Source organism: Megalops cyprinoides, chromosome 3, assembly GCF_013368585.1.
Source record: "Megalops cyprinoides isolate fMegCyp1 chromosome 3, fMegCyp1.pri, whole genome shotgun sequence".
NCBI lineage: Eukaryota > Metazoa > Chordata > Actinopteri > Elopiformes > Megalopidae > Megalops > Megalops cyprinoides.
This window is the reverse complement of record NC_050585.1, coordinates 50923937-50935468: the sequence shown is the minus strand read 5'-3', so window position 1 is coordinate 50935468 and position 11532 is coordinate 50923937. Positions and strand designations below refer to the sequence as shown.

Below are 11532 nucleotides of genomic sequence, written 5' to 3'. Positions count from 1 at the left end.
TATGTGTATGTGCACATATGTGTGTGTGTGCGCGTATGTGTGTATGCACATATGTGTGTGTGTGTGTGTGTGTGCGCGCGCGTATGTGTGTATATTTGTGTGTGTGTGTTTGTATTTGTGGATGAGTGTGTGTACGCGTATGTGTGTGTGCACATATGTATGTGTGTGTGTGTGTGTGTGTGTGTGCGTGTGCGTGCACATATATGTGTGTGTGTACGCACATATGTGTGTGTGTGTGTGTGTGTGTGTGTGTGTGTGTGTGTGTGTGTGCGTATGTGTGTGTGCACATATGTGTGTGTGTGTGTGTGTGTGCGTGCGTGTGTGTGCACATATGTGTGTGTGTGTGTGTGTGTGTGTGCGTGTGCGTATGCATGCCCACACACACAGAGGGCATACATGAACACAGCCCCTCGCGGTGCGCTTCCAGGGAGGAATGGCGTCACTAAGCAGATGCATCGTGGGGCTGGAGCCAGGGGCGTCTGGCGCAGGGTGCGGGTGGGTCGGCCCGCATCCCGCGAGTAACAGCTGCACCGAGCCGCACCAGGGTCCGGGACAGGGGGCTGGCAGATGGGCCGAGTCAATGCGGCTCTCTTCCCAAACACACAATACACCAATGCTGTCCATCAGGAAAAAAAAAACCCCAGCAGCATCCCGGGACATGTGAGCAGCTGTTGGATGCCAACATCAGTTACCAGCGACAAGGGGCAACACTGAGAGTGTGCCACTGAGCATGCTGAAGCTCATCACAGAGACCATACTCCTCTGGCTCCTGTGCCATCACGGCTGCTTCAATTGCCTAAATAAAGGAACATCGACGCCAACCGTATATAGGAGAAAGCACCACTAGGAGCAGGGATCGATTCTCCTCAGCGATAAATCCGCTAGGCTCACCTATAACGAGTCAGCCCGTCTACGCCAGGCCGACGTCCGCACTGTGCAACCCCGAGGCCATCGTGGATCAAGTGAAGCACAGGCTCGATCATTTGTTCAAGCCTATATTTAGTCATTCTCGCATTTCAGGGAAGGAAGAGTGGCAACAACAAAAAGCAGAGATAACACAGGCCACACAGACAGCTGCAACGCTGCGGCACTGACACAACGGCAGACAATGCACAACTCTCAGTTAAAGCGGACACAGTTCCCGCACAGGACACCGATTCTAGGGTTCAGCTCTTTTTTCTTAACTGTTTTACCCACCCATTAACGTAGAAATTTGTAAAGTAATCATTCAGCCTAGGCCAAGTAGAAAAATTGGCCAAAGCATTGGTTAATATAAATTTTTCTTGTTGTTATTGATATTATTACTACTACTATTACTAATAATTATTATTAGTAGTAGTAGGATATATATTGACAAAATGTTTATTCAATAATAAAAAATGGGCACTTTCAAGGAATATATGTGTTACTTACAATAAATAGTAAAACAAAAACCTGGTTCTGGCCTGGCATCTCAGGGCTACCACACAGACAATGCGCTACAAGCTGCCGGGACCGCTGTAATCCCTCACCTGCTGGCATTGCCCACACTCTACCATCTCCACAGGTGTCCCGGACACAATCTCCCCTAACAGGCGGGAGGAACGGGCGGGGAGCACTCAGCAGCCTTCCACGCTTGTTCTGCGCCCGCGTTTCTTGCCCCGCTTCCTCGTTCCCTCACGCCAGCTGTCGCACGCTCGGGCCAAGACAGCATGAGGCTGCGTGGTCTGACTGCTCCTCTTGGAAGAGTGCACTCACCTGAGCCCGAGCAGACTGTGCTTACCGTGGGCTACGCTTTTAGAAGCCACCGCAATTCCAAAACACACCAAAAACCTAGACTGGATGTCTACACGTCTGATCTAAACCCAGTTGCTGCACCATAAGCAATTTCCTTTTTGGATGAATAAAGTATTATCTTATCTTATAATTAACAGCCCTTAAGAAAACCTAATACGCTCCAATGTAATTTTAATATGTCAGCACTGTTGTCCCATTCATGTATGTTGTTTCATTAGCATAAATAAATTATAAGAATTAATTTTAAGAAATATATTTTTGTAGAGTTTATGATACATTTTGAACAGGGGAGCAGGTAGCTGCAGAGATAGCCTTGGTTCAGTCAAGAGAAAGTTTATAATATGACCAAATAAGCAAACTCAAATGTTCCACCTCAAGGCTAACGCAGGACAACTTGCTGCAACATTTCTGTTTTTTTTTTTTTTTTTCTCGACGGAAATCTTAAGCAACTCTTCAGTCCAGGTTGAATCATCAGACAGAGAGGGCAGCCAGGGGCAGGCGAAACTGGAAAGAGTGAACTCCTCTTGAGTCAGTGACTGGACGGGACCCATACGCACACACACGCACGCGCCTGTGCTTCACTCTTTCCTCTTCCAACCAGAGCAGGACCCTTCCCGCCCCTGCCCACACCGCACCCACGCTCCAGGGCCCGGCGTAGAGGAATGTGCCCATCACAGGTGCTTTCCTAAAAACCTACTCATCTGTCACATCAGAAAACGGAGCCGAGGGGCCGGGAGGAATGACACAACACAACCTTTGAGCGTCTACAACGGCAGCTAAGTGGAAACGGTGACAGAAGGACTGAATCAGCATTCAGCGAGAGGCCAGGAAACAAACTGTCAGGGTGATGTTCTCGACAGACATGGCTCAGTTACACTCTGAAAGTTGTCCCTCGGGTAATACATGCCCAATGTGAAACAAAATATGAGCAATATATATTCACACATATGTCCAATGGTATCATACATTAAAATGTTTTCAATTATTACATCTTTCATACATGTAATAATAATTTTTTATACTTTACTGTATACTTGACTATACTGTATTTTGTAAGACATTAAAATTATGGTAATACAGGAAACATTTTAGGAGAAGGATCTAGTTATCTGGTCCCTTTCCATTTAGCTACCTTGTAGGGAAATGCAAGACACTCAGACTGGTGGATCTAAAAAGCCTTTTGATTAGTAGAAAAACTTAAAATTAAAAATCCTTTTTGTAGTCTTTCATACAACCTATGACCGCATGTGTATTTTGCTGTGTTACTCCTTTGCACTGGTACCATAACAAAGTGTTTCAGTATTCAAGCTATAAATACTTTTTGGCTTTCAAAGGACATTTACAAGAAGTAAACTCTAACTATGAGTTTGTGCTGAACTGATTACTGTCATTGTTACGTGTGTAATTCTCAAGGAATTTTGTCAATGCAGTCTTCTGTGTCACCTACCCGTTCTGCTGCCTCAACTGATTGACAGGAATGTCCCTTGCATTATAAAGGGAACTGAAGCCTGTTGAATGAGGTTCTGAAGGCAGTATTCATGTTTAGATTTGACTGTAAGATTAGGTGAGTTTTCAGTTAACTGAAGGTAGCATTTTCCAATGAATGCCCTTTTTAAAAATTTTTTTCCGCCTCGCCTACGGAAAAATATCAATGTTGCGTAACATTTTTGTCACCCTTCTTGCCATATGCAGTAAAATAAGAAAATACATATTGAGTTTTTTGAAGAAATACCCCTGCAATTTGTTTCACTTAATCCGATCATTATCAAAACAGCACAGAGACACTGCCACACGTTATAATCAACCAGGGGGGGTACACTCTGAAACCATTTTGACGAGACAGCTGGCTCAGCTTAAGTCAGTGGCGAGCCCTATTCAGCTCTCTAAAACCTCTGAGGTCACCAGGAGAGCCGTGGCGTTACGCCGAACTCTGACTCTGCACTGGCCGAGCAGAAAAAGCACATTGCCTCAGCTGTGCACTTCGGAGAGGAATGCGGATGAGTGATGTAAACAGCCTCTTGGGCACGGGTCTCAAGACCCCACTACCCCACAGCAGTCCCTATTTTTTCCACTCTGTTCACAAGCACTGAAGGAGGACTGCAAGCCACGGAGGCAGGGCGTATCATCTCTGAAATGGCAAAAAAAAATGGCCACGCAAGTATGGTGACGGCGACGCTGGCAGAGAATGCCTGAGACTCAGGGCTGTGGAGTGTGATTGGCAGAGCCGTGGTGTCGACTTGAAGCACGTTGTAGGTATTTGTGTTTTTCACGGAGAGGCTACGGCGGAAATGGAGTCGCCGTCGGTGACGCAATCCAATGTTTCCTCTGCCTTCAAAAGACGACGTCGGTCCTCCCCCTCATCAGCACGTTCACTCACTCATCTTGATATGCGTATACATATGTGTGTGACATTTGTGAGGGCCTGAGTCAGAAAAAAAAAAAAAACGAACACTGCCGTGTGGCAAATCGACTGGCAAGAAACTTAGAGGAACTGACACAAGGACCTTGCATGACAAGAAAAACTAGACGGAGCCAAGCAAAATGACCGGCAAGCGCTCCAAGGATGAAGATGTGCAGGTGAATTATGTTCAGCGGTGCTTTTTAAATAGTGTAGTGCACTCGATACACAGATAAGTGGACAGCGTAGTTTATTCTTCAACACGGCTGCGTAGCCTTGAGCTCTTATCTCTTAACTTCATGATAAGCTCGGCTGAACACACAACTCAAAAATAGCTTGAGTGAATGCAAACAATATGTTACTGCTCTTTCAGGTCTTCCAAAAGGAAGCTCAGCCATTATAAGTTTTCTTTATATATTTTTCTCTCTCACTCTCACTTTCACATGCTCTTTTCGGTCTTCTCTTTCTTAAAGCAATCTGTATTGTTAACATCCTGCTAAAAATAGCTGGAAGCACCCACCATTTGTATTATTGTCTAACCAGGCAATTGTTTTAAGAAAGGGGTGGGGGGATTTTTGTGAAGGACACAGAGTTCATCTACGAACAGAATGACATGTAACCTTATGATATTACACAGCAGGAAGTACAAAGTGTTAGTGTTGATTAATGATTTGTGTTGCTGAATATCTGATTCTGTGCTGGTTCTCTAATATTTACCTGTTACCAGTGATGTTTGGGTGTGTTGTACAGAAAAACGTTTGTTTTTTTAAATCAAGCACAGTAAATCCATTAAAATCCAGAAATGAATTCCAACTCTGACTGAAATTCTTAAAGGAGAACAAACAAGGAATGAAGGTACTAGAACAATCTCCTCTCTTCAAAGCAGTCTGTGGGCTGTATGCTTCCATCAAAAACATGCAGCGAATTTGTACTTATCTTCTGAGTCAGGGCCATCACTGTATGAGTGTTAGAACTTGTGACCTTCATTAGTAGTACTATCTGTATTATTAATAGAAGCAGTACTTAGTGCTAAACTAGAATAAATGCACTGGCATCACAGCAGACTGTCCCATGTGAGAAAATAAAATCCAAAATAAAATCCACTGCTCTGACCACCAACACACAAGCTGCCTGAGGCCACAGAGTCATCGCAGAAGGTTCTGTGCCCTCCATAACCATCTAACACACTGCAGGAGCAAAGCTCTTGAGTGAAAGACACACAAATAACTGAAGAGCCCTTTCTGAAAAAAATCAGGACATCTCACCATTTAAGTAAGTCAAGATGGGTCATAAGGGGGGGGGGGGGGGGGGGGGGGGACTGGGTTGGGGGTGGGGGGGTGGAATTCATAATTCTGTCTGTCAAAGCTAAGTCATCATGGGCTGTCAAATATTTAAAGGGATAGCAGCTTCCCCCCCTCTCCAGTGCACGTCCTGTTCTGCTCAGAGACACTGCCTGCAGCCAATGTCAGATGTCAGTGGAGATCGGGCAGAACAGCGTACGCATCGAAACGGTCACAAGACAATCTCTTCGGCTACCCCTCCAGCCTGGCTATTCAGCACAATGTACACAGATTCTCCATTGTACCGCTGGTGCAATCGTCATTACTTGGGACTCATTGTGCTCCATCACAAAGCCTCGGTGGACTCTGTGCCGTGGCCATCACAAAAGAGGAAGTCAGAGTAAGATACAATAATAATCACGCTGGCCTGGATCGTTTCATTCTGTACGTTCACTGTTATTTTAGCTGGCATCGCCGGCAGTGAGGTTAAAGTTTAGCTTTGGCTTTGGCCTGAGGCAGATTACTTCGAGCACATTAAACTGCGTAATGTGATGCCAGCTGGACATTTTTACTATTAGGAAATTCAACTGTCTCAGTGAATTGTCTAAAATAAGTTTAAACACCTGCCTGATTCTGCCTTCTACAGGCCCAAATTCACTGACTTGTTAGGAGGGATGGTGACGGAGGCCAGGTTTTCAACATACATCGCACTGGGTATATTTAATCATAGCACTGTCTCTGGTATGGAATACATGTTTAAATATGAGTTGGAATTACCTGGAATCTTCCTCTTCTGGTATTAAACATTATACATGTCTACTGGAGAAATGAAACAGCCTTCAGCAGCCTGTTACACACTCTTTGAGCAGAGAGAAAATAGTTAACAATATTGCATGTTTTTTTTTTTTTTTTTTTTTTTTCCAAAAGGGGCAAAAGCTGGAAATCTAGTATGAGTGATCTTAAATGGAACAAGCAGCAGCCAAATTACTTTTGCATGATAGATTTCTGCCTCCCTTTCCCTCACTCACACTGTCTCAGCGCCCTTCAAACCTTGTTCCTGTTTTGTGGAAGCATGACTAAGTAGCTTTTCAGATGTAAGATACCTATCGTGCAATCTCACAAACTGAAAATAAGTCCAAACCAAAGCAAGCGAAAAAAAAAAAAAAAAAAAAAACCTACACAAAGATACAGGAATCACAAGGAATCAATTAACAGAAGTGTTTTATATTTTCTTTCATAGAAAGATCTGAAAGCTTTTTTAAGTTGGTCCCAGCTTACCCAACAATTGTACACTATATTGCAATTATCCACAGCCCTGAGGAGCACAGTGAAGCCATTGAATGCCTACATATCCCTGAACTCTCCACATTGCACACATGCTGTAGCCTTGCGGAACCTGAGAAAACCCCAGACAGATATTTGGTGAGAGTCTGTACATTAATTACACGGGCTTGCTCTACAGCTGAACAATTGATCAATGATCAACTGATATCCATGGGACCCAGAAACAGTCACACACTCACACTCTCACTCACTGTCACTCACTCACTCACTCTCTCTCTCTCTCTCTCTCACACACACACACACACACACACACACACACACACACACACACACACACACACACACACACACACACACACACACACACACACACAGGCTCTCCACTCAGAGAGCAGTAACAGGTCAGGGCAGCCTGTCATGCTTATTTCCTGTATAGTATCAGCAGACAGAGAGTCAGTGTATCCATTCCTTCAAGGGAAATTACAACACAAAATCTGGAGGGAGGAAATATGTGAGATAAAAATCCTAATTTTCAGTCTTGTGTTCCAATCTTGAAAACACAGCATTGACATAGTTACCTTGTATTATTTACTTGTTTCGCAGCCTAGCCTCATATTCAAAGGAATGCAGCAGCATGCCAGAGTATCTGACGAACGCAAAGTGAAATTCCTGTCTTTTCACTGAATTCCAATCTGCTCGGCCCATATTAGGGTACCATAGCCCCCCAATTAGTCATCCACGCTTACGCACCAAGGGATGCCATGAACTTTAAACAACATCACTGAATATCAAAGAGACTGCACAGCTTGTCTGTGCAATCCATTGCCCGTTCTTACCAGCTTACTTTATCTAAACAAAAATTTACATTCGTTAGCGACTCATTACTGTATTTCATTGGTCTGACATAATGTATTCATAGGCTCACTTTGTGTTATGGAGTGTTGACAAATATGAAAATGTCTCCTTCCCCTGCAATAACCAGCACCTCCATTTTGCAATTTTGTGACCATCAGAAGAACAGGTTCATAAAAGCTCACAATAAAAAAAATGGTTTATGCAAAGCCTGAGAGTTAAAACAGAATTTAGTGGTAAATGAGAAAGTAAAAAATTCCTTGGTTGAGGCAGATTTGAGATGAAGTTTAATATGGACCACAAATCTTACACGAATCCCTTTGGAAGCACCATGTGCTATCCTGCTGCAGCAGTAATAGATTAGAAAGCACAAAGTAACATTCGGTCGGGACAGTCCATTTATCGAAAAACAATACTTCACTTTTTTGGAAAGTTTAGATTATCCTAACAGATGTGTCTGTCACTGCAGAGCATAATGGTGGAAAAAATGCTACTGTCTGCAACTGCCCTTCAGGTGATTTTAACAACAGATTATCAGAAAGAAAGTGAAAAAGATAAACATCACTGAAACATCACTGTTCCTGGCATGGTGGCATTTCAAGATTCACTAAATCTGAGAGTTTGCACACAAATACATCTTCCTAAAGCAAAGCTAAAACTAATCATATATTCAATTGTGACAATATTTACAGTTCTAACCCAATACAACACCCATTTAAACAATTTGGTATTTGCCTCAGCAACTCTGTAGCAATCAGTAGTATGAAGGTAGCAACTTCCCTGAGCTTCAGGATCTTTAACTTCTGGTCTTAAGGTCAGCTTATTAAACATTGCTCCACATGGCTGGACAGACAGCTGTTGCATTCTGCCTTTGCTGTTGCTGGTTCTTAGCATGGTAACGTTAGTAGTCAGCATTTAACTTCCCGAGCATTCAAATATCAAAAACTTTATCACACACTTTATGAAGTGACAACATGAGGGACATATGGTGGTAATCTGTAATAATGAGGTTTGATAACATACTTCCACACCACTAATTAAACGCAAACACATACTAGCACTTGAGCCATTTTGTATTTCGTCATTCTGACAAAAATGTGGCCGAATTTCATTTGATATTTACCCATTCTGAAGTAGGAGCTCTTGTCAATGCAAGTTCATCTGCGCAACCTCAGTTTATTGTTTTATTTTACTTATTATTTCATTGCATTGCTTTTATGCGATTGGTTGTTTTTACCGTTTTCTGGAACTTCCCATGGAGTGGAGACCGACAGCAAGCAAATAATGTCACTAACCAATAAATGAAATTGTGAAAGCATACATTCTTAAACGGTCATGTGCGGAACCCCATTGAAAGACATACCTGAGTTAATGTATGGATTTATACAATGTGGGAGTAAGAAGTGACAAGTGACTGTATTTAAAATACCAAAATAGGATTATCCCAGGCAACGTAATTACTTAAAGGAAGTTGCAAAACATCATCTTTTGCTTATCCGGAGTTTGTCCCTTATTCATGGAAGACAGTTTGTTCAGGTTTCAACCATACAGTTAAGCAATACTGAGGTTAATAGAAATCAGTCCCGTAACGGAGTTAGCAGGCTAACTAACACAGACTTACAGATATAAAGATTCAAGTTCATTGTTGCTGGCTCACTGAAGCCATGTCTGGTTCTCTATTCTTGAGTGCTTATTTGTTGCTTGTACCGAGAAAAGAACTAAAATGTACTTGCAAATACTCAAAAATGTATTTACATTTTATTGTGCTCTTCAATAGGCATTTATAGAACTACTCTAATTGAAGGAAAGTGTTTGCTTTTCTACTTAAATTTTGCCGCAGATCAGCTATCGATTCATTTACTGCAAATAAGGCATTTTATTATATAGTGGAGGGTTAGTGGGTTATCACATTTAGCGTTCATAGTTAATTAATGCAGGCGGAGTATCCCTCACTGTCATCCCTGGCCTTCAGGAATGCAGTGGGGTCTTGAAGAATTTGAAAATGTTGTAATTTCAAAGTGTAGCTGAACTGATAGGGGAATGTACGTGGCAGAGTGTGACCTTTCTGCAACAGACAGCGCCAGTGCGGAGCTGGGAGCCGCGCGCATGGAGGACGCCGACCGTCCGGGGAACTCTGCCACCGGTAATGATGTTGCACTCGCGATGACATGTTAGTTCTAGATAATGTTGTTTTTACGAATTATTCCTAACAGTGCCGAGCATCAAGTGCGAAAATAAAAAACTTTTGCTGTTGTTTATTTTCACGTTTTCTTAGTTTTTAAGATAAGGTATTTAGGATGTGTTATTATTATTATTATTGTTATTATAATGATTATTATTATTACTATCATTGTTGTTGTTGTTTCACGGAGGACCCGTCGAAAACTGGAAACACTGGTCTCCGATAAGATAATAACGGTACTGTAGTGCTGCATATCGTCATCACGGGAATATCATAACTGTCTCCGTACTACGGAGTCTCTATTACAGCTGCGCAGTTAGGCAACTAAACCAACTGGGACAGGGTGGGTAAATTAAGAGCCCGACTAGTACTTACGCCCTGGTTTTGGGAAAACCCATGGAGAGAAGCACGTCCAAATTGGATCCATGTTTGACAGTGCCAGGCCGGTTCAGTCGCTGCCTCCGTGGGGTGACTTTGGTATAAAGATCCTCTTTCGCAGCCATAATTCACGATTCCATTGATTGAGTCCAGGGATCAGCTAGCTACCAGGGAGAGCAGCGAGAGGAAAGAGGCAGACATAGGAAACTGCAGATTATTTTGTTAGCTAGTACAGTGCTATCGCACTCTCCCCCCTCCCCACCTCCCAAAAAAGGGAGAATAAAGTGCGACTCGGCTCAGTTTTCCGTGTTCCTGTGTTCCTGCACTGTATGAGCTCTGCTTCCTGGTGTAGAGCGTTTAAGTCAACATTGCAGACGGGGGTCGGTAGACGGAGGTCACGTTTTCCTTCGCTCAGTAGCACTTCGGCCCGAATTCGCTGACTGAATTTGAAGTCCTCCTGCCCGTGCACCTTCTGGCCGAGTTGGAAAAACGTAGCTACACATTTATCGCGAAATGAATAATCATGAGTAACTGTGCTTCCTCTTCGCAATGACTAATTTATGAATGGATCATGATTGAACGTAGAATCGGCCTGTCAGCAGGCCGCCTTTCAGGGTGCCGCCCCCTTTGCCTTAAAGCCATAGGCATGCTTTTCCTACCGCTGTGCGCTGTGTTAAAAATAGCCACTAATAAATGCTGGCACACACATTTCATCATTCCTCTGATTTCTTTATTTATTTATATCACATCTATTCATTAACATATCAGTGTTAAACCACGGTAGGAACGTGCTTATGCTACACGCACATCAAAATGTTGAGTCAGTAATGCAGTACAACGCAGCGGTCAGTTTACCTGGTACTTCAAAAGGAACAATTGATTTTTCTTTCAGTTTCAAAAATATCATGGTACACAGGAAGCTACACAGCATGAATAATTTCCCAGCTTCTCGTATAGTTCACACTGAAAGTGTGACATGAGAGAGAGAGAGAGAGAGAGAGAGAGAGAGAGAGAGAAAAACTGGTGTACAAGTTTGGTGCAACCTGAATGCCTGGGCTGATTAGTCCACGGTTTGCAGAAAGTACATCTGCAAAACTGCTCACCCACGATGAGCAGCCTTTATTCACTGTAGGAGCTCCGAGTGTCACTGTCTGTGGCTGCACCATTGCTTTATTGATTGAGTTACAGAGAGCAACCACTGGGGCAGCTCCACCTGGAGAAAATAGAAAGTCTACAGCTCTGTGTGTTAATTCATGCATTTTGTTTTGTGAGGACAGTGTTTTGCATGCTGAGGGGCAGTCTTTTGCCTTGTATACTTTGTCTATGGTACTCTGTAGTTTCTGAGTGTTTTCCACAGTCAGCCCTGATGTAAGCTGTCAAAT

At 43.1% G+C, this 11532-nt stretch overlaps 1 protein-coding gene across 1 annotated transcript in view; it reads right to left on the bottom strand.

Annotated features, from left to right (window-relative positions):
• ubash3ba (ubiquitin associated and SH3 domain containing Ba) overlaps positions 1-10692 on the bottom strand; it is a 46212-nt gene extending 35520 nt beyond the window's left edge. Inside the window, exon 1 of the mRNA XM_036523669.1 lies at positions 10148-10692. Coding sequence (XP_036379562.1) covers positions 10148-10275 — 128 coding nt within the window. The 5' untranslated portion in view covers positions 10276-10692. The remainder of the gene's footprint in view (positions 1-10147) is intronic.
• Positions 10693-11532: the final 840 nt, after the last annotated feature.